Source organism: Penicillium subrubescens (genome assembly GCF_028828155.1).
Source record: "Penicillium subrubescens strain IBT 31985 chromosome Unknown utg000003l_segment0_segment0, whole genome shotgun sequence".
Classification (NCBI taxonomy): Eukaryota; Fungi; Ascomycota; class Eurotiomycetes; order Eurotiales; family Aspergillaceae; genus Penicillium; species Penicillium subrubescens.
In genome coordinates this window covers 1,535,511-1,562,437 of record NW_026643153.1, presented here as the reverse complement: position 1 = coordinate 1,562,437, position 26,927 = coordinate 1,535,511, and the positions used below count along the sequence as shown (strand labels likewise).

Genomic DNA, 26,927 nt, shown 5'->3' with positions numbered 1-26,927 from the left:
GGGCGATCACTGTCTTCCAGCGCGTGCGCATTGCTCATCCCTGGCATCTTGCTGCCTTTCCAGCTGCAGGGTAAATCCTGCTCACGTCATTGGGCAAATGACAGGTGGGAAGGGGCCAATGATGCTAATTGATTGAACGGGGGAGACGGGATAGGAAGAGGGGGGGTGAACGATTATGGCCGGGTGCTGCCGAGGGATCGTAGGCATTGGGCACCTGAGTGCGGAGGATAATGCCCAAGATACATTTACGGGCAAAGAAACAGAGGAAACAGGCGACTCGGGGGCCTGGCCACCCCCAATTGTGCTCAAGGGGGGGGGGGGGTAGGAGCAAGAGCAGCAGAGCTGTGCATAGCTGTGTGGAACATGCGGCACGCGGAGCAGCAAGGGGTCTGTCACCCCGTTCATGCACGATCGGCCACTGGGAGTCAATAGTGCGAACCACTCGGTGGCCCCCCCGTCCGTGATTTAGTCTGCCCATTCTCGATTAGTCATGGTCAGTCAATTTCCTTGGGCCCTTTTTCGAATCCAAAAGCAAATGTCTAGTAGTTAGTTAGGCAAAGTGACAGCCTGGCTGTCGGTGACGTGGATGAAGTGATTAGTTCGTGGATTTTGGAAGGCCGAACGGGCTCAAAGCACCAAAAGTTGAGGATGGTCGATCACTGGTCTTTGCGTTCCAACTTCCGAGACAACTTTCGAAGTAGACGTTAGCGCGAGAACAGAACATCCCGTCGATGTGGACACCCACAATTTGTCAAATTCCCAGCGCGGATCCTCTTGAATAATTCGCCGACACCTAACTAGTTAGTCCGACTAGTTAGTCTCGTGCCGGGAAAACATTAAGGAAACGGAGATTATTCGGGACTAACGCCTCGTGGGGTTGACGGCCCATCTCCTGTCAAACAAAAAGCCCGAGGTTAGCCACCTAGATACTCGGCGATCTAGCTCACATGTGCGTGATGTGATAACTTGGCCCAGAGACAACCAGAGCCACGGTGGGTAAATAGAAACAGGATTACTTAGAGGATCCATCCATTTTAAACGGTTCTTCTCAGCGGTTCGAGGCCGAGATCATCCTCTGATTGGGCCCTCGGGTGCTTTGTGCTGATCAAGACATGATAGTCCGTCAATACTGTCCGACCAGTTGGAAATTTGGCATGTATAAGACGAGTAGCGGCCGTTCGGCATTGGTGCATGGTGTGCATGTCAGGTACTGCGCTTGGCTAGTACGGTCCTACAGCTCGAGATTAGTATAGCTAACTTGAAAAGGAAACGCGCATGGACTAAAGAGGTGCAGGTCATATGACATCGAAACTGGGCGCGAGTGAAATGTACAGGGGAAAACGGAGCATGGCTGAATATGGTTGTGTTCATGATAACAATAATTGGTGTGGTATCTCCAATGCAGATGGCAGGTATAGACATCATCCAAACGATGCACCTCCCTAGACTATGTATACAAGACTTCATCCATCCTCCCTCGCTTCCCCTTTTTAACGCTTCCTCGAAGGGCGCGCGTTCTTTTCACGGCGTCTCTGCTGCAGCTTCCGCGCCTTCCGAATATCATCAGTCGAGCGAATCTCACTCTTTCCGTGAGAGGCAGCACCGCCAACCTGTGATTGCTGACGGTCCCGAGCAGTGTCGTTCTTCTTCTTCTGTTTCTCGTAGTCGTAACGCAACGGGTCGGCCCGCTTGGGAGCCTGTTGCCTCTGGTGTCGGAATCGACCACCGGGGCCATGCGCACCCGGTATGCCCGAACCGGTCGAGAGACCAGGCGTCTCCGCTTCACCCACGCGAGGCAGGTTGCTCATACGCTTGCCCTTCTTCCAGCTCTGGAATCGTCCGCTGCGGAAACTGGCGGCAATCTTGGCACCACTCTCACCACGGACAAGGCGTGTGCCCTTGGATCCATCCTCGTCGTTCTGACGGGCGACGTACTTCTTGTGTCGCTTGTCCCAGCGCATGACAGAACGGTTCTCACCAAAGTTCTTCTGGCCTTCATCTCCGTTGAGGTCCATAGTCGCGTTGCGCGACTCGTGCGCGAAGTTGGAATTGGTACCAGAGTGAACACCGTAGGCACGGTCTTCTGCACTGTTATGGTTTGCGGGTGTGTAGCCCATGAAGTAATCGGGGTTCTGGAATGAAGTTGCCGATATCTCATTCGACTGATCAGTTTTGCCCTTCTGGTTGTAGGAGGAGAAAGTGACTTCGAGGTCAGACTCGTCTGCCTCGGACATGTTATCTCCAGCTTCGTCGGGAATGTCATCATCCTCAACATCGTCATTCCCACCATTCGCCTGTTTAACGGTGATACCCAGTTCGGCCAGCTCGGACTGTTCCTTGCTTTGGGCACGGAGCTTCTTCTTGTCGACTGTGGCACGGAGTCGTTTGATGGTATCGATAGTTTCTCCGCCCTCTTGCTTGCCTCCACGTCGGTTCTGGACCTCGAAGACGGTCTCCGATGGCCGGAAGCCGCCGATACGGGCGAGCATCTTCTCACGTTCTGCTTCCATCTGGCTCTCATCGTCGTTGAACAGGGGGTGAAGCGTAGACCAATCCTCGGTGGCCGTGACCTTTTTAGCTCGCTTGGCGCTCTCGATGGATGCAGCGTTTCGAGTGCGCATGTACAGCTTTTCACCTCGAACTGAGACCTGACGCTGCGAGGCAATATCGGTAGACTCAGCTAAGACTTTGTTGACCCATTCACAGCTCTGAGAAAGCGGATCGCGGGAAAGAGTACCGGTGACTACGTCTTCGGCGTAGTTGACCTCAGTCCCAAATTGACGGCCTACGACCAAACGTCGACCCAGGAACAGTTGGAGATCAAGTAGATATGGGGCATCCGCGTCGCGGACCAGACTGTAACTCCAACCAGCCTGCCCGGCACGGGCTGTACGACCAACACGATGAACGAAAATCTTAGGCTGGGAAGGGAAATCGTAGTTGATCACGTTGGCCAGAACGGGAATATCAATACCACGAGCAGCCACGTCAGTGACAACAAGGATGTTGGAAATTCCCTTCCTGAAGTTCTCGACCTGTATGCCATTATGATTAGCTTCCTCGTCCATTTACAGTACTTAATACACGGGCTGTACTCTACCTGAATCTTTCTTGCCAGTTGGTCAAGACTACCGTAGGCGTATGATGTGGCAAACCCGGCTTCAACCAGGAGGGAGTAGAGATAGTCGACGTGATGTTTCGTCGCAGCGAAGACAATGGTAGAGTGTTCTGTGGGAGACTCCTTGTAGATAGACCTTCCTGAGTGCGGTCTCTTGCGCTTTCTGTCCTTGAAATTGTCGCCTTCTGCCTTGAACCGTTGCGTAGCCTCGGTAGGACCAGTTGGCATTTTGATGATGTTGTGCAAGATATGAAGCAATGCACCCTCCTTGTCGGACGACTTGACAGCAAAGAACGCATTTTGAAGATCGGGAGAGATCTTGCTCTCAGTATCTAGACGCACAAGGCTGGGCTCTTGCAGACCAGCGCGCGCAAATTCCACAAGCGATTTGGGAAGAGTAGCTGAGAAAAGGAGTGTCTGTCGATGGGACGGAAGGCCATGAAGAATTTCAGTCAGTTGTGCGGCGAAACCCATTTCGAAAAGTCGATCAGCCTCGTCGAAAACGACATAACGGATACTCGAAAGGTCAAGGTCCATCTCGACCTTCAAGTGCAAGAATCGACCGGGTGTCGCGATCACGATATCGGGGTTGCCGGCCATCATGGCGAACTGATCCTCCAGACTATCACCACCAACGAGCAAGACCGATCTCAAATCTGTACCACGTCCCATTTCCTTGACAACCTTCAAAGTCTGGAGAGCAAGTTCACGCGAGGGCGACATGATCAAAGCGCGAGCACCGAACGTGGCGCTGTGGCTCTTCAATTTCTCAATCATGGGAATGACGAATGCTGCAGTCTTTCCGGAACCAGTTCGAGCCATACCGACAACGTCCTTGTCGTCCATAATCACAGGAATTGTCTTTCGTTGAATGGGAGTCGGGACTGAGAAACCTTTGCGCGCGATGGCCTTGAGCAAATTGGAATTGAGACCCATGACCTGGAAGCCACCACCTTTCTTCACCGTACGCCCCTTGAGATTGGAGCCTTTTCGGTTCGCCGATGCCTGTTGTGTCGCAATGAAGGCCGCATCACCGTCATCATCGGCGTTGAGAAAATCAAGGTCTTGCGTGGTATTGGGTTTCTGTCGGGGAGCCGAGTTGCCGACATCGACGTCGGAATCGTTGTCATTTTGGAAAAGTGCACTCGTGATGTCGAACTCGTTCTCGGACATAGCCGGAGAAGCTTCACGACCACGGCGAGGCATGGTGGCAGATGTTTGAGCGAATAGCCTCGATATGATAGCGCCCGATCAAAAAAGGCGAGAAACAGCGATAATAGCCGTACAATAGCTGAGTCCGTTCAACAAAGAGAGGGCGAATGACCTCAAACAGACACAGGTAAGGTAATGTCGGTCAGCACTATATCCAACCGAGTCCACGCCTGAAAATACTTCAAGCAGGTGGTTCACCAGCGTCGAAATCAGCCGTCGTCTCTGTTGCCGAAAAAAAAATCGAGATAATCCGCAAGGCGGTGAGTAGCGGATCAACCATGGCCCGCTGCAAACAGAGCAAACATCTCCCCGCGACGCGTCCAAACACGCTCCCAATTGAGTAAAATGATTTCACGACTGCACAAAGCTCATTATAGATTTTCATTATGGGTAAGTTCCACGTTTGCCAACTTGATTCTCCAGCACAAACTCTGACTCTTTTACCTAGACGGAGGTTACAACAACTACAACTCCTACGGTGGAGGCGGCGGCGGCGGCGGCTTCATGCCTGGCGAGATGAACAGCCCTTCAGGCGGAAAGGTGAGAGAACAGATTTAGTATTTACTTGTGACTGAATTACTGACTCGCTGTGTTATCTCTAGGGTGGTGACCGTGATAACAAGACCCTTCGTCCCGTGACAGTCAAGCAAATTGTCGACGCATCTCAGCCCTTCCCCGAAGCCAACTACCAAGTCGATGGTGCCGACGTAGCCAGCGTGCTCTTCATCGGCCAGGTGCGCAACATCAGCTCCCAAAGCACCAACGTCACATACAAGATTGACGATGGCACCGGTGAAATCGAGGTCAAGAAGTGGGTCGACTCGGGCAGTGCAGACAGCATGGACACAGACGAAGGCAAGGCCCCCGGGAGCGGCAAGAACGAGATCGAGCTGAACGGCTATGCTCGTATTTCCGGCGCGATCAAGTCCTTTGGCAACAAACGGTATATCGGCGCCCACAATGTGCTCCCGGTGAAGGATATCAATGAGTTGCACTGTCACATCCTCGAGGCTACGGTTGTACACCTGTTCTTCACTCGTGGTCCCCCTGGTGGTGCGAACGCTGGTGGTAAGGGTGCCAACGCTGCTGGAGGGGATGCAGCGATGGGCGGTGCGGATGAATATGGTGCGGGCCAGAACCGGGCCCTCATGTCTATGTCAGCACTAGCCAAGAAGGTCTACCAGGTGCTGCGGACCGAGCCCCAGGATGATACTGGTCTGCATGTGCAGCAGATTGCTGCGAAGATGAACGTTCCAGCTACAGATGTTGCTCGCGCTGGAGAGGAGCTGCTAGGTGCTGGTGTGATTTTCTCGACGTCGGATGAGCAGACCTGGGCCATTCTCGAGTACTAGGTAGACTCCGATTATTGACAGGTTTGCATGATCAAAAAGCCGATCTTCTCTAGCGGATTAGAAGCGATCCTGCAAATCCAAATGATATCATGATTCATCTCTTTACTTTTCACACGTTATCTGAGGCTTAAATCTCTCTTCTATGTACAATCCCCCAAGTGGTATCCTCAAAGACAGCCCACAGACCCTTGTTCGTAAGCGTGGCATCGTGTATATGTGTTTTGGAGAATCGCCGCCTGTCTCCTATATGCGCATTGCGCTATCACACCTTCACTCAGATCAACTCGTTCCGCAGTTGGGCTTCATCCACAGATCGTTCCCAGCTGATTCGGCTAATGAAGAGCGCCTCAGTGGCAGAGACCAGCAGGAGTGCAATAGCCACACCAGTCCAGAGACCCATGACACCCCAATTCAAGGAGAACGTTGTGCCCATACTAATAGGCATGGCGATGGCATAGTAACAGAACAATTGGATATAACCACCGATCTCCTGGCGACCCAGACCGCGGAGAATACCATTGCAATTGGCGGCAAGGGCATCGAAGAGCTGGAAAGCAGCGCATAGAGGAAGGACCTCGGCGACGATGTCGATGACTTCGGGGTCGGAGCTGAATAGCATGGGAATATAGGATCGAAGGCTCGAGAGAAGAATCATGTTGAAGAGACCAACGATGGTAGCTCCGCAGAAGCTCACCTTAGCCGACGTTTTGGCGGCGCCAACCAGGGAAGCACCGATCAGGTTCGCAACACGGGTGCTACCGGCAATTGACAGTGGGAAGGGAATCTGCCAAGTGATGCTTGCAATGGTTGACAAAATCGATTGAGCTGCGAGTTCAGATGTGCCCAAATAGCTGGAAGCCAGTGTCAGCACCTCGAAGGCGAGACATTCTGCTTCAACCATGATAAGACCTGGCAGGGCAAGGCGGATCATGGGGCCCCAGTTGTCAAAGGCGCGTCTGGTAAAGCCGCACCAACATTCAGAGCCAACACGGAAGTAGATGTATGCAAACAGGCAGATAGGTAGGAGAGTCTCGGTAATGACAACGGCGATAGGAGCACCAACAAAACCCCATTGTAGTTTCTAAAGAGGCGTGTTAGTATGAAAACATCCTCAATATCAGATATTGTCCACCTACCCAAACGAAGAACCAGTTCATGAACGCATTGAGCGGTGCGCAGATAATCAGGACATAGAGAGACGCAGAGAAAACACCCTGAGCCTGTAGATATCGCTTGCCGCTCTCAAAGCACGCATATCCCGGCAACCCTAGGAGGGCCACCTTCATGTACAAGCCTGCCATTTCAGCCACCCTCTTCTCCGGCACAATTTTGGCCAAAATATGCCCAGAGAAGTACCACAGGGTAGCGATGGGAATGGTCACGACCAAAAGGAAATAAATCATGCGAAGCATTTGTAGTCCAACCAGCTTCTTCTTGCCCGATCCAAAAGCCTGGGCACAGAGAGTATCCAGACTGGTGGCTAACCCGGAGTATACGGCGTTACCAGTGATGGAGACCGTCATGGAAGCGAGACTGACAGCACCCAGTTCCTCTTTACCCAAATGGCCGATCGAGAAGATACTCGCCACGGTGAGCGAGTACTGTAGCAGGAAAGTCACCATCAACGGAGCAGAGTATCGTACGATAACTTCTGTTTCCCGCCTCCATGTCGTGTTGATCAGACCAGCCGTTACGGCTTCCTCCCACTTGCGATCAATCTCCTCTGGCCCCATTTGATGGTCCTCCGAAGGTCCTAGCAGCGCAGTAGTCTCGGTATCCCGTCCATCAGCACCACCATATTGCTTCGATGGTCCTCCTTGCCCCGAAGAGGCCGAGAAGACTTTACTCAATTTATGTTGCAATCCCTCCGGTTCTTCCGCTGGAATGACTCGGTTATCACTCAGCAAATTTCGCTCTTCCGCAATTGCCTGCTGAAGCTCAGCTTCCGTTAGCGGTTGATAGTCTCCTTGAGACGGGAGCACGGTAGCATGGTTGACGGTGGTGAAGTAACTTGGGCGGCGATATGACCCGGTTAACGAGTGCGGATTCGTTCCCGCATATGTACTGGATGGGCGTCTGCTTGCTGGGCGGACCGTGGAGGCCTCGGATGCTTCGTCGGTGCTTGAAATTGAGTCTTCATCGGAATAGTGAGCCAGATCGTGAGCAATGGCGGCTTCGGCGAGAGGCGAACTGGATTGGAAAGATCGGCTAAACGGGCTATGATGCTCCACGGAACCCGCCGAAAGAATATTGCGGGGTGCCATGGCGGAAAGCGTGTTGGATGGCGAGGTTGGGTGACTTTCTACAGCACCACCTGCATCATCTACCAGGGGACAAGCAGGGTATGAGGAGAGGAAGGGAGCGAGAGAAGGTTCGCTACGCGGGGAAAAGATTGGAGGTGAATGCGGAAGTTGGAGGCGTGCGGGCAGAAAATACAGAAAAGTGGAGTTCCTCAATCGCCGTTGGATTTAGTTGCTTTACTAAGGTCCAATGATCGACTTAGTCAATGTTACAAGCCTATCGCTGCCGACTCCACATCGGATATGTGCCCCGAAGCGTACAAGTCAACTATTTGTCCTCGTCGATGGTGCTTGGATCTTGCAAGATCCGATATGGCATGCACTTCCTCCCCCAATAACAGAGATTGTCATATGAGTCAAGAGCTCGTATGACTCGACGATCGCTCCGGACGGCGCTTGAGTGGAGACCCAAGCGATAAGCCCCACCGGCCGTGCGGTGCTGCTCACCGTTTCTTCTAGGGATAAGAGGGGACGGGAAGAACAGCATTAGCTTGGGTTCGATACAATAGAATGGAGTGAATCAGTTGAAATGACTAAAATATTGAAATATAACTAGTTACATGATCCAACTGGTGTATACTTGCTTACTCTATAGATCGCATGCATGCAATGACATCACCGAATCGGGTCTAGTGTTCCTCATCACGTGATATGTCAGGTGTGCATGAACAGGGCCCGCTTTCTCCAACTGATCCAGTCGCTCCAGATCTCCAGTTCTCCAGGTTTCGAGACCAAAGTCTTCTTTGGACGTTCAAAAGACACCCAGGCCATCCCTTGCAGCTTGTGGGACAGCATGGCGCAATCGATCACAACCAGCGTGGCCTCATGCACACCACGCCGCTATAACCCACTCATCAACCCAACCCATTCCAGGCCGGCCTTGGTGGAAGAGTAAGTCCAAATTTCAATTCAGATCTTGCACGTTAACCGCGCTCGAAACACATTATTCTATTTCCTTGTTTGCTGTCTTTTTCCCTCGCCCTAGTCCAAATCTACCAGGCCTTTTAACCTCTAAGGTTGTTGGCGCATTCCCTGGCTTAATCGGTGTGATTCCATCGGGAGGCTACTGGGCATGTGGCCTGGCCAGATATCTGCACCTCTCCGCATTCCTGCTTGATCATAAGTACCATTCCCACATCTGACAAGCTTCTAGACATATTGAGGATCAACAGCACATCCTCTTTTCTAGGCCCCTTCTGGGCGCTCTACTATTCGAAAACACTACTTCCGATGCTCGGGACCACTGCGCCAATGAGCGCACATTCCTTTCCTGGCTGCGTCTGTCAATGTACTTGGCCATTGTCTCGCTAGCCATCATCATCTCCTTCCATTTTCGCGAGCAGCCCTCGGGTTTAGAGCGGCGTATGGCCCTACCTCTCGGTATCATCTTCTGGCTATTGAGTCTGACGTGCCTGGTGAATGGATTTTTCAACTATGCCCGCACCGTCATGAAGTATAGCCGAAAGGCGGCGCTGGTTCAGAGTGGCTGGAAGACCCAGGTCGTCATGACAGTCATTGGGACGGTCATTTTGGGGAGCTGCATCTTGTTCCTATCGACTGGTCGGCAGTCATGAATTCTCATTGTTTTATCAACCTCTGGTTTCGCCTGCTTCTATCTTGGCGTTGGGTCATGAAAGCGTTGCATTGCATTATATCCATCTCGGGGTGTATATATCATGTCTTAACGAAGTTTTCTAATTTTCTGAATATAAGCTCAGTGGATGTGAAAAAATGATGATCTCGGTTCGTTCGAAAGATCTCCGAAATTCTCTTTATTATGTGGGCAATATTATGCACGAAGGTACAGTGGTGAAGATGAAAACCGAGATGGAAGGTATCTGTGGGGGAATGCATGGGGCTGGCCAAAAGAAAGGAGGACAATTTGGATGGAAATAAAGGTCTAGGGGATTTATGATGACCCCAATGTCACCAGTGTATTTCACATCCGGCGAATCTGGGTCTCGTTCTTGTACTTGTCCAGAGCTGAGGTGCCCAGGTGGCTCCACCACTCGAACAGCATCGAGTTGCAGATAAGCTTGAACCAGGGGGTGAACGTGAGACCGGGCTGCTCGAACATGGCCTTTAGCTCATCAGCCGAGACGTACTTGGTGTCCCGCACCTCGTTCGGGCTGGGCTCCAGGTCGACATCAGCCTGGATGAAAAGGATGTAGTCAACTAAAGAGACGGGGATATTAGTAAGAGTAGTTCCAACCGGAACAAGATCCGCGCATCTATTATAACATACCTTCGTGCTCTCCCCACTTGCCATCACTGGGAGCCTTGTAGTGGATGCGAGTGAAGAACTCGAACTTCTCGATTGGCACCTGCTCCGCCTTGATACCCAACTCGTGGTTCAACTTCCGTTGCGCCGCACGCTTCACACCCTCAACCGCGGCATCGAGCTCGGCACCGGTCTCACCGGGGATGCCCAGGGGTGGGAGCAGCAGGTATTGGTCCACATATCGGGAAATGTGATCTTCTCGGTGGCGCGTTGCTGGAGCAGAAGGCGGTTCTTCGAGTCGAAGAGGAAAACGGAAAAGGCACGGTGGAGGAGACCCTTGTCAATGTTGGTCATCAAGTGGCCTATATTATAAAGATAAAGTAGGGTGGTTAGCGATCATGTTTTGATTTATCGTGTTGTTGTCTCCCTAACCCCTCTTTAGGAGGGGCAAGTCCGCGGAAGAGAGAAGATTCGATGTAAAAACTTACAAGTCTTCTTGCTGGCACTTCCAATGGGACGGTCCTCATTGTCCAGAACAATGCAGACTTCCTCCATCAACCGAACCTGCTCCTCATCGTATCCCGCGAGCTCAGAGCTCTGGGCGGCTCCGTCGCTAGTGGCGGAGGGGAGGATATCCCGAGCGAGAGAGGTATCGACGTCGGGGAAGATAGTGGCAACATTGTCTGCCGTGATCTCCACCGGAGCGGTCACTGTCATTGTAGCGCTCATCTTGGACTGTTTTGAGACTCAATGTTGGGTCGACTGTGAATAGATGTTCCCCTCGAAAAGACGAAATGCGGGCGATCATGGGGGCGCTACCCCAAAGGCGGTAAACATTGGCAGATGGGCCCTTTGATGCCCAGAACTGCGCCGGACTATTCAGAACCACGCACCACGCGATCATCTGACCTTATCTTCTTTCCATAATTGAAATTCTACGTCCAATTGGATGAAGGCGACAACGAGCCTTTGCTGCTGCAGGCTATATGCATAAAGTTCAATTTCTTGTAAGATTCTGGCCTTCAGAAGCAAAAAATTACTCTCTTCAATCACAACTCCAGCTGGCTAAACTTTCGAAGCTCCTCAATCTCCTCCGGTCCCAGCAACCCCAATGCCTGACGTCTAGTCGGCGCATTTGCGTCAAAGAAAGGTTTCTCTGCCAAAGAAGTCACTCGAGTTCCATGCCTAGGCTGCGAACCCTCATAATCCCAGCTTGCGTTATGAATTGTGATTCTGCGGAATAGTGAGCTTGGAGGACAGAAACCCAATTCTGAAAGTTATTACGTACCTGTTATCCCACAGTGCACTAGTCCTTGGGCTCCACTTGAACCGGACTTGGATGTCAGGATTTTCCTCATAGACATCGTACAGGTATCCCAAGATCAGATCACTCTCTGCCTTGTCCAGACCAACAATTCGGCTTGTCATGGCTCGATTCACCCATAGTGCCTTCCATCCTGTAGCTGGATGGACCCGTACAATTGGATGTTCGCGCTCAACATATTTCGGTCCGGCTTCGGGATTCTCGCGATCGAGATAAGGATGAGCAGAACGATAGATGGCGGTCCTGCCATCAATAATCTTGCGGAAGGATGGTGAGAGCTTCTCATATGCAGCATAACCACTTGCCCAAAGTGTATCTCCTCCGACTGTCGGGACGGTATCATTGTGCAGATGTGTGACTCCAGCAGGCTGCTTCTCGTGAACGAGATCGCTATGCCATCGGGATGCTCCCCCTGGCCGGCGGAAGCTAGCTGGGTTTTCGGTTGCTTGGAGTGCAGGCCAAATTACACTCACTCCAGGCAAACCGGGCACTTGTGGTACTTGTGGCTGTTCAAAAGGGAAGAGTTGCTTAGGTTAGCACTAGGTGTCAACGTAAGCTTCGGTTATAAGGGAAGCATACATGAACTTCAACCTCCCCAAAATACTCCCCAAGAGATTTCTGTTGCTGTGGGGAAATATCCTGATCCCGGAAGAAGACAACGCTTCGCTCTGCGATGAGCAGACCAAGCTCATCCTTTTGCTGATCTGTAAGGTCTTTGAGTTGAAGACCGACGATCTCCGTGCCAATATGCCGGGTGAGATGAATGACTTCTTTTGCAGCAGAGAGAAGTGCTTTCTTTTCGGGATCAGCACGAGTGCCTGGATCTACATGGGGGCGATCCTCGTTTCTGATATTGTAGACATCGTCGAGGTAAAGAGGGCGCGAAGGCCTATAAGGATAACCATCGCTCAGGTCGATGCCCGCCTTTTCCAGGCGAGTTCGTGCAGATTCAGGAAGGCCGAGAGTGTCTTTCTTTGGCACTGCAACATCTACGATGCGGGGGTCGATGGCAACAGGAGCCATGATGATTTTCCAGTTAAGGTCAAATTCTGTGCTCTATCTTACCACTGGAGATTTGATGAATAAAATATTCTGTTAAGCTTTTGAATTGCTTCACACATATGCCAGAAACATTACTCTGCATTCAAATATATAACAGGCCATGGTAAGTTGAGTATCTCATTGCAAGCACCTCATCAAGCGGGCGCATCACGCCTTCCGTACAACTCCTCTTCTCTTGACTGACTGGGATGGAACAACTCGAATCAGGATTCGTTCATGATGCTCTATTGTTGGCTACTCGGTACATTTGTATCGTTACCCCTCACTTGAGTCCAATAGAATGTCATTGCTCGTTTTGATTGACAAGACAACGGGCGTGGGCATCCCTACAGGTGGGGAAGATGCTCATCCGCGACGATAATCACGCGGATCGTTTATTCCCAATTTCCAATCCTCCTGGATTAAAATGCCGATAAATCCGATAGATAAGTACAGCTTTGTCCACTTCTACCATACCCCGCCAGACCTCGGCGTAGTAGCCTGGATGACGAAATTCAAGCCATAAATGCTTCATTGTGGGCAACAGCGGAGTGGTTGAGATTGGGGCGGGGATGACAATTTTCATAATATAACCTCGAAGCAAGATGCAATAAATTCTAGACTTTCTTCTCTTCTATTCTTATGCCTCTAGGATTCGATACAATCATGACTGACGGCGCGATCAGACGCGTTGCGGTCATTGGAGCCGGCATTAGTGGCGTGGTGAGTGCTGGCCATCTTCTCGCAGCTGGACTAGATGTCACGGTGTTTGAAAGAAGTCAAGCAGCGGGAGGGGTGTGGTAAGACTTGAATACTATTCTCTCAAAATCTATTTCTAACTTTCGGTCCAGGTTACATGACAAGCGAGTACCGATTGAACTTCATTACCCATGCGTCAAGCCGTCCGACATAGGGAAACACGTCAGAGATGAACGGGACGAAATAGAGAGGCAGAAATTAATACATGCTCCACCAGGGTAAGCATTTGTTACTTCGATCTCCCTTCAAAAAGTATCATGCTTAAGCTTCATTAGACCGTGTTACGATGGCCTCGTCAATAATGTTCCGACTTCGTTGCTACGAACCAAACTCAACGCATGGCCTGAAGGGACACCCCCATACGTCAGACACGATGTTTTGAAAGAATACATCCAAGACACCTCAAAGAAAGCCGGTGTTGAGAACGCAACAGTATACGGTGCTCTAGTCACCAAGGTCTATAAAGAAGAATCCCAATGGCATGTGACTTGGACTTCATTGCATGAAGACTCGGCGTCAAAGGAATTGGTGGAAAGTCAGAATTCAGCGGTCGGTTCGTGAACAAAGAAAATTTGGGAACTTTGCTGACAACGAATCTAGATCTTTGATGCTGTTATAGTTGCTTCTGGGCATTATCACACGCCCTTGATTCCAAACATCCCAGGGTTGGCTGAAGCAAAGGAGAAATGGCCGTCACGAATCACACACTCCAAATCATTCCGGAATTCCCAGGGATTTGAGGACAAAGTGAGTAATCAGCTCCATATCATTTCTCGGATTGGCTCTTTACTAAATCGATCGCAAGAATGTACTTCTCATTGGAGGAGGAGTTTCCTCTGCAGACATTGCTCGGGAAATCAGCCCCGTCGCGCGCAAAATATATCAGAGTACCAGGAATGGTGCTTTTGATATCCCCGAAAGTGCACTGCCTAGCAACGCTACTAGAATTGGGGAGGTTGCGGCATTCGAAACTACCGCTTCGGAGACAAGCCCTGAACACCTCCCTCTTACTGTTCGTCTGAAGACCGGGGAAATCTTCAATCACATCGATACAATTGTCCTCTGTACAGGTTACCAGATGGTTCTTCCGTTCCTTCCAGACTATAATGAGGGCGAGCTCAGCGAGACAGCTATTGTGACTGATGGTCAGCAATTCCACAATTTGCATCAAGATATCTTCTATATCCCAGATCCAACCCTGGCTTTTGTTGGCGTCTCGTTCTACACGGCTACATTCACGCTTTTCGAATTCCAAGCAATTGCGGTCGCGGCATTCTTATCTCGGACTGCTCAACTTCCATCCCTCGAGAGTATGCGAGCCGAATATCAGGAACGAGTCAATCTCAAAGGATACGGAAGGAGTTTCCATTCGCTCAAGGGCGAGGAAGAGCCATACGTCCAGAAGATCATTGGTTGGGTAAATAGTGGTAGGGAAAGACAGGGATTGCCTTCGATCCAAGGTCACACCGATTCATGGTTAGAAGGGAAAAAGGCTCATGTCGAGAGACTTACTCTGCTTTTCCAGGGTGCTATACCATTTGGAAACATTGCCGAGCCGTTGCCTGAAGTCAAGGTCTCGGCATGAGTCTTCGTTTTAAGATAGGAGGTTCCCATTAGATCTTTTTCAACTCAATATCATTTTAAACCTTTGTCGAGTGCGGCAAAATAGAACCGACGAAGCTCCTGATTCCAAGATAATTCCTTCAGACCCGCAATATCAGTGCAGCAGTCACAGTGTGTATAGATTCTTGCTGAGGTAAATATGACCATGCTGGTCATTTCCAATCACTTTGATTCCATAGCCACCACCGGCTGTTCTGGTCAAATGTATCTTGGGTACACAGATTCCATCTGTGAGGGGTTATTGTCATCATTCGTGGGTTCGATGGCGAGCTCCGTAGTACTGGCAAGATTGCACTCGGCGATTCCCCGATAACAAGCGTGAATGTAATCCGTCAAAAAACTTTCTCCATACTCGCATAAATTGCGCAAATAGCGTCTACGGTAATTCGACTGCCGGTTTGACATGCGCCTCTCCAATTAGGCCGATTGTCAAGTATCAGGAGCCCCAGTAAATAGTTGTTGATCCAACCCCGTTCGGGTAATTGACACATAAAGTCCCAAAATCACGCGATGGCATCTAATGCACTTGGCACGGTTGAGTGTCAGCATCTCATCAAATTCCGAAGCCCGAAAATCCTCCGAAGCTGCAGTATGCTCCACCCCGCACGATGAAGTGCGAGGCTTTCTATTGCGTCCTTATAAGACGCATCCAAGGTAGTTAAAACTTGGTTGTTGAATGTGGATGTCTCAACCTAGACGACTCTCATCATGACTGCCGAATCTCATGCAGACGAAGCGACAGAGCCTCGCTCAGTACTGAAGGTTCAAAAAATTCCAAAGCGCAAATGGACAAGCTATATTTGGGACACTTTCGATAAATCGCCGGAGGAACGCCGATTGCTTTTTAAGCTAGACACTGCCATTTTGACATTTGCGTCATTGGGTAGGTCTTCCAAACTAGTGAATTTGCCGCTTGACCTTAGAGATATGGCTAATACATTTCGTGTCAGGTTATTTTATCAAATATCTCGATCAAATCAATATTAACAATGCTTTCGTATCTGGGATGTACGTCACAGCGTGCAGTTTTGTCTAACTAACGGGAATTTTCTGACGGTTTCTATTGCTCAGGAAGGAGGATCTGGGCCTGTATGGCAATGAGCTAAACTACATGCAAGCATGTTGGACCGTTGGATATGTAATTGGAGAGATTCCAAGCAACATCTTGTTGACAAAGGTCAGGCCGCGATACTGGATACCAGCCGCAGAGGTAGGTCTGAAAAGATTGGTGATCTGAGATTCTTCCATACTAAGTCTTCTCAGTTACTATGGACAGTTCTTACCTTTTCGCTGTCCAGATGTAATACCGCCACTCAGTTTTATGTCTTAAGGTTCTTCATTGGTGAGCATACCTTTTGTTTCTGAGTATCAATTTTCACACTAAGACTAATGACACCAAGGTCTTGCGGAAAGTACATTCTACCCAGGAATGCAATACATCATCGGCTCATGGTATCGACGGGATGAACTGGCCAAGCGATCATGCATCTTTCATACCAGCAGCGGTATTGCCAGTATGTTCTCCGGCTATCTCATGGAAGGTGTGTATCATCTCGGAGGCAGAGGGGGCTTTAAAGGCTGGCAATGGTAAGCAAATCAAGAGCCACTCCTTGAAATTGAAGTCAAGTCTGAGTATGTCCCACAGGCTTTTCGTGATCGACGGCGTCATCTCTCTTCCAGTCGCAATCAGCGGGTTCTTTGTGCTGCCTGATGTGCCGGAGATTTCCAACCCATGGTACCTTAGCAAGGAGGTTTGTTCCACCAAAATATCTCACCAATAGTCGAGCCATTTTGACCTTTGTTGAAATTTAGGAAGTTGCATTGTCTCAAAAACGAATGAAGCTCGAGGGTAGGCGGGAAAGAGGCCCTTTCACAAGAGAGAAATTGAAGAAGATATTTTCTTCCTGGCACATATATCTTTTGACATTATTATATGTGTGCGTGCTAGAATCCCAAATTCCGTGAGTTTAACTAACACATAATCTAGACTTTTCAACAATGGCGCTGCCGGTGGTCAGCCTATCTTCCAACAGTATGAGAAATACACCAATCATCTTAATCCTCCCTGGCTAATGTGATAGATTTCTCAAACACTCGACAAATCCGAAATATTCTGTGGGCCAGATCAACGCATATCCGACAACGACCAGTGCGGTACAGGTGGTAACAACACTCGCTTATGCTTGTTAGTTCTAGTCAGACTTGCCGCCATTAGCCAATTAGTGCATACTAACCTTGTGCAGGGTCTTCAGACACGTTTTTAAATGGCCGTCGCTGGCCCCCGATTATATTTGGCGCCGTTAGTCCCCTGAGGCTGACCTTATCTATAACGAGCTACCTATATTGACGGGTTTTTTAGGTGGTCAACATTATAAGCTATGTTTCACTGGCTATCTGGAACATTCCAATTGGATGGAAGTGGACCTGCTATATCATTTCTGGCGCAGGGTTTGGTCTTAGCGGACTATGCATGGCGTAAGGAAATTCCTCTTACGACCACCTAGATGATCGGATCTGACAACCAATCGCAGCTGGGCTCACGAGATTTGCTCCGGAGATAACGAGGAGCGAGCGCTTGTCATAGCCAGTATGAACGAAATGGCGTATGTTTTCCAAGCATGGCTTCCACTCATCGTGTGGCAACAAGTCGACGCACCGGAATATCGAAAGGGCTTTATCACAGTGTCTTGTATATCACTCGTTTTGATAATCACAACCTTTGTCATTCGAAGTCTTGATCATAAGGAGAGCATACTACGACGGTATGTGACTGCCATTGATCAGAGAGTTTTTGACACTCTTTGGAGACCTTCCTTTTCTAATATCTTTTGTTAGGGCCCGGGAAAGCCAGGGACAGTTAACAGAAGATGTTTCTTCTGACTCTGTCTCTGTTACTCCAGTAGACACGCAGCAGCCTCAAAAGCTCTGAAGCATATGGTGAGGTATCTTGGAGCATTCCGCAGGGCAGATCCCCATCGTTCACAGTCTGTCCTCAAGACGTGAAGAGCATATTTTGGCTCAAAGCAAGTCAAAGCTTTATGTGCATATACACAGAGAAATCGATCAACAGAAAGATTACCTACATCTGAGTCACGAAATGATGGAGTGAATTATATAGAAAATGAATGGAGAGGCCTCCACAACATACGACCTTTCATCAAAGACACTGAATCTAGAGTTTCTGAGAACTGACTCCTGTCCACCCTTGGCTAGATGCTATTATGTTCATCCATATGTTCTTATACTTGCCAAAAAGTAGGTCTAGCTCCATATCTGCCTAGCCATTCAGGATGTGCCCTCGTACGGCGTCCGTGAGATCAAAGTGTGTCAGCAAGAGATGTTATGAATTAGGGGGCGTTGCGCAAATTCTATCGAAAATTCGGGTCATTTCGCATATTTGCAGACCAAGTATTCAAGAGATTAAACCTGAAATTCTTTCGACTCACGTTTATCTTTACAGTTTTTGTTACCTTGTGTCTAGTAACCTGATTGTCGCCCATCAACCTAGGAGGACAGGGTAAGGGAACGGGTGATCCCACAAAATCAGCTCTGGACGTGTGGCGGAGACGACTGCTGCCTATCATGAGATTGGAGAGTCATGTTCATAAGGATTTACACCTTAATCTCCACCAAGCTCTTAGCGCGTCTGTGATATCTTCCCCTTTTCCCCCGTTGAATGTTCAGTCACATCCACATGACCAGGGACTGCCTATTTACGGAGTACTCCGGAGATAAGCGACTGGCGGCTTATTTTCTACGTCATTGGCCACCAGGAATTAATTGATCGTGGAGTGGATAGTCAGGTTTGCGTCCTTGGCATGAGAGCCCCAGAGCTGCACAGACAAGGTGCACTGCTGCCTGTTGCATTCAAGCATTGACCTCTGGGAGAAGAATTTGACTGCGCGGGGAAAGCAGAATTCGAGCAGAGAGTTCGGTTGCACACTTTCAATCAACGGTCCGGGTACACAGTCAAAAAGCGCGCTAAGACACGAGATACTCTTGCCGACACGGGCAAGAGCACTTGACCGTAACACTCTGGCCAGCAGATGCTTCTTAACAAATGGCTGCCCCGTTGCGATGCAGAGGCCCGTGCTCCGTACCATTTGGGAGTACTACTCACTGAATACTCCGTCCTTCGTATGTACTTTTTGTAGCGATCTAAGCTTGCTGGGGGAGCTTGGGGCAGGTGCTTGGACCGGGATAACCTCCGGAGAACGAGCAAAAGGGGCCCGACCAATCAAAATATCACGGATTTTGGATTTGAAATTGCATTTCCATCAACGTCGATCATGGGCCGGTCTGTTTGGAAGATCCATCGCCCCATCCTTAGCGTGTGATTCGGCTCCGCGGAGTGGACCTCAGCGTCGCGGCAAGGGTCGAGACTTGGTCAGGCCGCTGGTGATTTTCCGAGTACAGTAGGATGCTGTTTGGTGGATATTTCACCGAGAGAAAAAGGAAGTGTCAGGGGTGAAAGAGGCTTGACAACAAGTTGGTATCAGGCGCAGAGAAGGAATGCGCTTGTCTTCCATGAGGCGCAACAAGGCACTTGGGGCCTGAGGTTGTATCGCAACTCAGGAGACAGGGGTCTCGCCCGCCACGAGTAATGCAATGCGTGCCCTCGAGGGTTGTCCGACACTCCGAGACATGATGGGATTGCCAATTGGATCCAAAGTCCCCGCTTACTCTCGCGTGGAATCTGGAAAGTGGAGGGTCCAGTGGAATTGAGTCGTGAGCTAGTTAAGTTAGTCTTAAAAGTTGACAAATTAACGACGCGCAGGCTGTACCAGGGAAGACCCGCTCCGTGCGCTTTACCGCGCGCGTATCCAAGCCCAGCTGCACGAAATCACGCCAAAGGCAACTGAATCTAATAATGTGACCAACGTGATGAACATTCAGGGGTTTTAAAGGCGGAAAACTGGGAAATTCACCAATGACAATTCATGAACCAGTGTACATTTACATCAGGGGCCGATCTTCTCCTTATACATCGGAGCAAAAAGCAAATGTAAATGCAAGAAAATGAGAAAATGCAAGGGAAAAAAAAATCAAGTTCAAACCGACCCAACGCCAAAGGAAATCGGGGACATCCTGAATGCAATGCATGATGTGATGATCTTCAAATACATAGTCGCGTGTGCTGCACTTATTCTTCAACTGAGGGAAAGCACTAGCTCTGTACTCCGTAGTCTAGGAGGACTAACAGTAGTCGGCGTCCTGGGAAAGACGAGGGGTAGGAGAGGGTATCCTCTCGTTCGCTGGCCTCTCTTCACATTCGGCAAAATGTCTAGCACAATATGTTCTCGTCAGTATACAGGCTGTAGAATAATTGTACAAGTTCAAAGGGTGTCACTCACTTAGCCATATTTTCCCACCGAGTATAACGGCGAGAGCACCATTTGCAGACGTGCTTGCGGATACCACGGTGAACCTAACAACAGTGCATCAGCTTGGTCTCTTGGCAACGCTTGAATAAGCCACCACGCACGGTATCAATATGTCTCCGCAGGTCCGCATTCCTCCCAAACGATTTATTACATTCGTCGCAGGGGATAGCTCGATGGAAAGTAGGGTCGTGCTTCTTCTGGTGCGCGACGCAATTCGAGCGCCTAGTAAAATAGAAGCCACACACGGGGCATCTACAGCCCTTCTCTGCCGAGGGTTTCCTTCCTCGCTTGCTTGTCTTGGAGGCGGCGTCAGCTGTGCTGTCACTGGCTGTGATATCCTGAGGGATGGAAACAGTTGGCATTGTCTTGGTGTGATGCTCTCGGGTGGGCCTGCTTGCGTGGCTGTCGCTCGCAATTGGGATCGGTGGATGAAAGGCCCTAGTGTGTGGTAGAGCCTGTGACTGAAAAGAAGTATTGGTCTGCAGATAGATCCCATGATTCCACTGGTTGTCTATCGTCCGAGCTGCTGTGGCAGGTATGGACTGTAGCGGCGTGGGTGGTGCTGAAAGTGGCGTGTTTGCCCAGAGGCCTGGCATCCCATTCATTTGTCCTGGAAACATACCCTGGCCGGTACCAACCTCCATTGCAGGATCATAGCTGTGGGTCATGCTCATGGGCTGGGTTCCGTAGAAACCGAGCGAGGTTTGCGAGGGATCCGGAAGGCCGTTGTAGATTTCGTAGCACGACCTACCGCAGAAGTCATCAGCTTCCAAAGGGAGGTTGTAAATGTTCTCGGCCGACATGAGGTTATGCGGCATGACAGAGCTCATTGAATAAGATATTTGACTGTGGTAGCCCGTCATAGGGTCAACGGAAGCTTCAAGCCCACAATCAGAGATGCCGAGGCCGACAGTCGTCGGAAAGCCTCTTCCCTGGGATGACGTTGCTGATACCGGCGACGAGTAGGTAGCATCCGGGATGGGAGAAGCCATAGATGACGACCGACAGGTTGAGCGAGATGTTCGGTCCATGGTGCCTTGTTCCTGGAAATACCAATTCAAGAAGCTAGGACAATAGCATGTGCAGAATGGCCAACTATGACAACCTTCGAAAGACCAAAGCCAACCAGACAGAGTGTTTATCTCGAAGGATCAAGAAGGATGGCAGCAGCGCCAAGTATAAATAAGTAGTTGTAAGTCAACAGCTATCGCTGTTGGTGACGAGCAGCTGCATACATGGATAGTGGCTGAGGGGTGAAGAACGAGCACAGGGTCATTTGGAGACAAAAGTCGGTGCTGCATCGAGACCGTAGGCGTGAAGAAACCGATTGACTTGACTCCTTCACCAGACAAGGCAGATTTTCAAGTAGAAACGGAGTTGGGAGGATAAGTAACCTGTAATTGCGGTGGAAAGATGATGTGGGGGGGTTTTGTAAAAGACTAACGGCTTGGGGCTGTCCGAAAGCCAGATCGAAGGCCAGCCCCGGTCCGCATAGACCAGGCTCCATTGCCCCAGGTATTTAGCGCTAAAACAATAGTGATCACATAGTTTTCCACTTTCTTAGCCTCAAGATTACATGGATTATCTCATTGGTAGTCACGTTCGTTTCTGGGGCCCGTCATAGCCCCCCTCTAGGGAGCACTCTCTTCTGGCTGCCGAGCATTGCACTGTAGAGACAACAGCACGCCACGACGGATACTCCCGTATGTTGGGGGCAAGATTGTGGATTACATATTAAGGAGACTTTCTGAGTATACTATGGCCCGTGAATTCACTTTGCAGAAGACCCAAAAGGAGCGGCAGCCTACGAGGGCTGATGCCTATACAACGGCGGCTGTGGCCTGGAATTTGGAAAAGGCTAACCACTCAATCAGTCACCGCTGGAATGGTCTGTCCAACAGCTTGGGCTACCATGCAGGTAGACTGGCCAAACAGAGAAGCAGTGAGAACCCGGGATTTTGGCTCCTGGCTTGAGAAGGTGCAAGGGTGTGTGACAGCGATTTCTCATACTCAGCCGCGTCTCTTTCAGAGGGGCGTAGTTGGTGAATCAAACTGCACAGGTGCAATGTGCCATATACATGTTCAAGTCATCAGCTTACAAGCACGACTGGAGCCCACCATCATGGTTCTTGTTCCTTGTAGGCTCGAGTATCTGAGTCATTTTCCTTATACCATGTTGGATGTACAAATTCGGTATCTAGCATGCTACAGGCAAACCTCACAGAACTTTGATACTCTTTTAGAATCAAACATACTGTGTCCTCCTAGGAAAAGCTTTCTTCTATTGTCAAAGGTGCCTCGCGAACAGCCCTAGCAGTTATCTACAAGACGATATGAAACACCCCAAGAATAAAGATGCAGAAACCACCTTTCATAATGATATGGCCCCAACCAGCGCCCCCTCATCGCTTGGCCTTTCATCCATGGGGGTTGAGTTGAGGACCTCAAATAATATAAGATGTCAGAGTGGCTGCCGCTATCCCACACTTGCCCCTAGCTAATGGATAAGGGCTAGCCAGGCCCGTGCAGGGGGCGGTGCGTGGATTTAAGAGCTAAGGGGTCAGGACTGCCCAATGGCCCCCAACTCTCAAAGTGACGAACCGTTTCCCCTTTTTTTTTTTTTTTTCGCTTACAACACGAAGAATTAGCAGCATGAAGTACCTTGTAGAACCAACAATATCATTTAGCCCAGTTCTTTCGTGGAAAGTCCAGTCTTTACGCGCTCCACCTGCTCTCGAAGCTGATCCACCACGCTCAGGATCTCCGCAAGCTGTGCTTTTTCGGCCCGCGCCAGACTTGGTTCGCGCGAATCATGCAGGTCAGCGCTGATTCGTCGATTTTTGAGATTCATTCGACGGGTTTCAGTGATAGAGGAATGAAGTGGGTCCTGCCATCTCGACACATTCGGTTCGCCGCCCAAAGTACTATGAGGTCGTGCCGTGGAGACTGGGGGTAGGCGGGTAGTTGGCCGATGGAGATGTCGTCGGCTGGACTCATAGGCCCAAATCATCATGACAAATGGCAAATGCGTTGCCCGAAGGAGCATGATGCGCACTCGACGAACAGCCCCCGCTGAGAGGAAGAGCCGCATGGGCCGGATACAAAGGAGCGGAATGAGATTCTGTGTCTGTGTTAGCTTGCAAGACATTCTAGAACATGGGAGGAACAGCCGTTCCACAGGTCGCTTGACACGGTTGCCAAGGAGGTATGGGCGCTAACTAACCAGGGGCGGCATGAAATACGTCAGTCGCCGGGAATTACTGCTCTCCAAGACATAGATAGACAGCCTAGCAGAATTCACCGTCAGTGGGAGGTCTTCGTTTTTTTCTTCATAGAGCTCGCCCTCATGCTCCTGGAAAGAAGTCTACTAACTGGAACAGGTATTCTTCGCGGGCATGTCGCATCACCTAGCAGATGGGCCCCAAAGAAGGATCAGTAAATAATTCAGCATAGGCGAACCTATAAGCGTAAACTCACCCCTTCTAGGCTCATGCTCATCAAACTAATAAGTGAAGAGAGGAGCAAAATGTTGGTCATAGCGACGAAAATCATCCTGCAAACCTTCTTGTTAGCATAATTCTGAGGCGAGGCGGACGCCGATCACTGTAGTGAGCGTGTCAATAATTGTGGGGTTTTGTGTTCGGAGGCAGACGCCGTTGAAATGCCCCTCGTAACGGGGATAAAAAGAGTGATAAAAAAAGGAAAAAAAAAAAACCACAATCTGAAAAATGATAAGGAAGAAGAGCAACCAGCTACTGCAGGTCGGTGTCACTTCGCGCGAGGCGAAACGTGATCGATCGTGCATGCGGGATTCTTCCTCTTGCTGTTCTGGGGCGCAGTTTAATCAACAAGGAACTCACATCAAGCCATAGCCGAAGATCGGGGAGATCTAAACCATATTAGCGCGTCAGTCAACTAAACGCGACAGCCAACCATTTTGCCAATCCTCCGGGATGCCAACTCTAGCGTTGCACAACCACCGCTTCTGCATGCCACTTACATCTGATGCGCTGTCCTATTATCCAATCAATTCAGCCACCGTCAGTCACCAACAAGCGAAAACGCAAAAATGGGAGGAAACCCACTAGGCCTAGAGAGCCCGATCTGCCTCACATGGTTAGCTTAAGACTCATTCATCACCAGGAACTGATAGTCACCGCCATACCCGAAGAACACCTTGACGAGCATCCACGACATTTGCTTAAGGGACAAGCGGTCACGGGCCAGCATAGTGAACGTGGTGAGGAACCCTGCAGAGATCCACCGGATGTCAGAACTATGCTTCAAGTTGAGTGGGGCTGTGCATCTGAGCCACCCCCATCACCACCTTGCCTTACCAATATACAAGACTATCACGACTGGCAAGAATCGGAAAAATGCTTTTGTCTGAGGTTGTTGCAGAAAAAAACAGAATAGTCAGCCTTGTGGACCTATGGCCCCCAGGTAGTGTTTTTGGAACTGAGACCTTACCATCTCTTTCAGCACGGGTATCTGGTCACACCATCAGAAACTTCTTAAGTCCAAGGCATCTTTCGCAGTGGAGCTCAACTTACCAGACTGCCGAAGTATGAGTTCAAGCTCACGAGCGAGCAGATCCTGCCGATACCCAGTCTTTCGTCAGAATCGGAGCTTTCCTAGCGCATACCACCTGGGGGCGTAGATCAATTTACCTAGGAACCAGGAACAACGCCTCCAGGGACAGGATATCGAACGAAATATCGAGAATGTAGTCATCCCCCCTGGCTAATCCGATGCTCCCTGTGACATCTCTCGTCAGCCCCCAAACCTTCACGAACGGGACATTCACAACCACCGCAAGGCAGATCCGGCGACAAGGGAATGGAATATTCTTACTTGTGACCATGAAAGCAAATCCGACACCGATGATTCCTAAATTCCAGAGGCTCCAAAAATCCATCTGGTAGAAAAGCATTCCGGCATCAATGAGCCCACTCAGTTCGTCATATGCAAAGGCCACGATCCAAACATCCATGAAGACCTCAAAGAATCCAAGGCCATTTGGTCTGCGCTCGACGAGGACTGAATAGTAGAGCAGTAAGAACGAAATGAAGAAGCCCGCTTCGAACATCTTTCGGTAGACAGGCACACGCAGCCGTGAGTAGGGATCTGCCGTTCTGAACAACGTATGTAAGCATTGGCACCAACGAGTAAATTGTCCCTGGCTCGCTGCAAGACTCACTTCCTGTTGAAGATTTGCGGTTTCTTAATTGAATTGACCGTGAGAGAATCCCAAAATACGATTTCGCCATTCCAAATGTCGTTGACCACTCGTTGAACAACCCGCTGACTGAGGAATCTCTTAGCCCCCGCGATGGCTGCAACTTCTAACGCGTTCAACCCAAAAAATCTCGAATATCTTGAGACATCACAATCATCTGGAAATTCAGTCTGGGTGCCCAGATAAGCTCGACGGCTTTCGTTTTCAACTCCTTTTTTGCTCGGCTCCGATTGGCGGCCAGGTGTGGAAGCACCCGACAGCAAGGGAGTGGACTCGGTGCCGGATCCTCTGGTAATGCGAGAGGTGCCTGTTTCCGTCTCAAAAATATTCGTCGACTTGCGCCTGGGACTTGGAAGCTCCTCCAAGAGGAACTCAATCGTTTCCCGTTGGTTGAGATGACATAGGAACTGCCAGGCGACAAACTCGCAAGCTGCCCCACGGCTCTCATTCAGTCCCCAGTCGTCCTCGGCGGCGTTAGAGAACTCCCATTTCAGTATCCTGTGGTGAGTATGGTCAATACAATGGAATTTGAACGGCGTGGGGCAGGTGGCGCTTACATTAAAGCGACGATGATGAACGGGTTATGGCTATCACTTGCAAGAGCATGGACCAACTGTCTGAGACGATGCCCTCGAGCTCCATATCTCATTTGCTCAAAGGAATAGGCCATCTCGCCGACAGCCATGCTAATGAACCTGAAAATTGTCAGACTGTCAAAGGATAAATAAAGATGAGAAAAAAAAAAGGCTTCACTCACTGGGACAATTTGGGAATCACAACAAACAGCGACTCCTCCGTTTCGATGACGGGAATATCAAAAGAGTCCATGTCTAGATCAAGGTCGGATGCCACATCCGATGTGGTGGTGTCGTGACGTCGACCGCTCATTGCAGCTCTAGCGTAGACCATCTCAAGCAGAGAGTTCAAAATTCTCAGAAATCAATAAACAAGCAGATGCAAACGTTGTGGGAGCTTGGTGTCTCATGCACAGTGAATGGTGGCTCTCTTGGCTGGACAGCTTATCGCTCTTGGCGAGCAGCAAGTTCTAGGGTAATGCTGTTCAAGTGCCGCGGGATCGAAATAGAGACGTAACACCGTTAAAAGAACATGGTTGAATATGGCAATTCAAAGTCGGAAGGATCAGAAATATCCTTCTTTGGCATTCTTCTCCCCTTTTTTCCTAGATTTGTCTTTCGGTACATTTTCGAGGACGAAAAGTAGTTTTCCCCCCCTGTCGCAATCAAAGTACAACACACGCGGTGGATACTCCCTCACCGCCTTTCCGCGCCATCACGTGAGAACGCGTCAAGTGACCTCACTGTCCAGGCTTATCAACTTGTCACACCTCGACACA

At 49.9% G+C, this 26,927-nt stretch overlaps 11 protein-coding genes across 11 annotated transcripts; 5 read left to right on the top strand and 6 right to left on the bottom strand.

Moving 5' to 3' along the window:
• Positions 1-1,349: 1,349 nt before the first annotated feature.
• N7473_004583 (ATP-dependent RNA helicase DBP10) lies at positions 1,350-4,324 on the bottom strand (the record flags this gene model as incomplete). Its single annotated transcript, XM_057150523.1, has 2 exons — positions 1,350-3,035; positions 3,101-4,324. The coding sequence occupies 2 exons, from the start codon at positions 4,322-4,324 to the stop codon at positions 1,491-1,493; spliced, it is 2,769 nt and encodes a 922-aa protein (XP_057010633.1). The 3' UTR covers positions 1,350-1,490.
• A 368-nt stretch (positions 4,325-4,692) lies between these two features.
• Positions 4,693-5,773, top strand: N7473_004582 (uncharacterized protein). Its single transcript, XM_057150522.1, has 3 exons — positions 4,693-4,720; positions 4,779-4,870; positions 4,933-5,773. Exons 1-3 carry the CDS (start codon positions 4,717-4,719, stop codon positions 5,680-5,682), a joined length of 846 nt encoding a protein of 281 aa, XP_057010632.1. The 5' UTR covers positions 4,693-4,716; the 3' UTR covers positions 5,683-5,773.
• Positions 5,774-5,956: 183 nt separating this feature from the next.
• On the bottom strand, positions 5,957-7,946 carry N7473_004581 (MATE family efflux transporter; the record flags this gene model as incomplete). Its single annotated transcript, XM_057150521.1, has 2 exons — positions 5,957-6,763; positions 6,819-7,946. The coding sequence occupies 2 exons, from the start codon at positions 7,944-7,946 to the stop codon at positions 5,957-5,959; spliced, it is 1,935 nt and encodes a 644-aa protein (XP_057010631.1).
• Positions 7,947-8,775: 829 nt separating this feature from the next.
• N7473_004580 (DUF202 domain-containing protein) lies at positions 8,776-9,556 on the top strand (the record flags this gene model as incomplete). The annotated part of the gene is made up of 2 exons (XM_057150520.1): positions 8,776-8,873; positions 9,136-9,556. The coding sequence occupies 2 exons, from the start codon at positions 8,776-8,778 to the stop codon at positions 9,554-9,556; spliced, it is 519 nt and encodes a 172-aa protein (XP_057010630.1).
• Positions 9,557-9,921: 365 nt separating this feature from the next.
• idi1 (isopentenyl-diphosphate delta-isomerase IDI1) lies at positions 9,922-10,932 on the bottom strand (the record flags this gene model as incomplete). Its single annotated transcript, XM_057150519.1, has 3 exons — positions 9,922-10,157; positions 10,228-10,539; positions 10,692-10,932. 3 exons carry the CDS (start codon positions 10,930-10,932, stop codon positions 9,922-9,924), a joined length of 789 nt encoding a protein of 262 aa, XP_057010629.1.
• Positions 10,933-11,252: 320 nt separating this feature from the next.
• Positions 11,253-12,550, bottom strand: N7473_004578 (TauD/TfdA dioxygenase family protein; the record flags this gene model as incomplete). The annotated part of the gene is made up of 3 exons (XM_057150518.1): positions 11,253-11,436; positions 11,492-12,033; positions 12,107-12,550. 3 exons carry the CDS (start codon positions 12,548-12,550, stop codon positions 11,253-11,255), a joined length of 1,170 nt encoding a protein of 389 aa, XP_057010628.1.
• A 684-nt stretch (positions 12,551-13,234) lies between these two features.
• Positions 13,235-14,912, top strand: N7473_004577 (putative FAD dependent oxidoreductase; the record flags this gene model as incomplete). Its single annotated transcript, XM_057150517.1, has 5 exons — positions 13,235-13,368; positions 13,420-13,545; positions 13,603-13,876; positions 13,928-14,074; positions 14,133-14,912. The coding sequence occupies 5 exons, from the start codon at positions 13,235-13,237 to the stop codon at positions 14,910-14,912; spliced, it is 1,461 nt and encodes a 486-aa protein (XP_057010627.1).
• Positions 14,913-15,658: 746 nt separating this feature from the next.
• N7473_004576 (uncharacterized protein) lies at positions 15,659-17,785 on the top strand (the record flags this gene model as incomplete). The annotated part of the gene is made up of 12 exons (XM_057150516.1): positions 15,659-15,833; positions 15,901-15,958; positions 16,022-16,160; positions 16,214-16,292; positions 16,351-16,537; positions 16,596-16,701; positions 16,763-16,887; positions 16,938-16,982; positions 17,032-17,135; positions 17,194-17,249; positions 17,310-17,425; positions 17,482-17,785. 12 exons carry the CDS (start codon positions 15,659-15,661, stop codon positions 17,783-17,785), a joined length of 1,494 nt encoding a protein of 497 aa, XP_057010626.1.
• Positions 17,786-20,146: 2,361 nt separating this feature from the next.
• N7473_004575 (uncharacterized protein) lies at positions 20,147-21,365 on the bottom strand (the record flags this gene model as incomplete). Its single annotated transcript, XM_057150515.1, has 3 exons — positions 20,147-20,234; positions 20,305-20,378; positions 20,436-21,365. The coding sequence occupies 3 exons, from the start codon at positions 21,363-21,365 to the stop codon at positions 20,147-20,149; spliced, it is 1,092 nt and encodes a 363-aa protein (XP_057010625.1).
• A 727-nt stretch (positions 21,366-22,092) lies between these two features.
• Positions 22,093-22,308, top strand: N7473_004574 (uncharacterized protein; the record flags this gene model as incomplete). Its single annotated transcript, XM_057150514.1, has 1 exon — positions 22,093-22,308. The coding sequence occupies one exon, from the start codon at positions 22,093-22,095 to the stop codon at positions 22,306-22,308; it is 216 nt and encodes a 71-aa protein (XP_057010624.1).
• Positions 22,309-23,017: 709 nt separating this feature from the next.
• N7473_004573 (uncharacterized protein) lies at positions 23,018-26,461 on the bottom strand (the record flags this gene model as incomplete). Its single annotated transcript, XM_057150513.1, has 16 exons — positions 23,018-23,455; positions 23,558-23,621; positions 23,707-23,741; positions 23,812-23,887; positions 24,195-24,223; positions 24,335-24,349; positions 24,420-24,438; positions 24,500-24,584; positions 24,672-24,720; positions 24,805-24,825; positions 24,888-24,930; positions 25,005-25,092; positions 25,189-25,469; positions 25,535-26,071; positions 26,131-26,268; positions 26,331-26,461. The coding sequence occupies 16 exons, from the start codon at positions 26,459-26,461 to the stop codon at positions 23,018-23,020; spliced, it is 2,049 nt and encodes a 682-aa protein (XP_057010623.1).
• Positions 26,462-26,927: the final 466 nt, after the last annotated feature.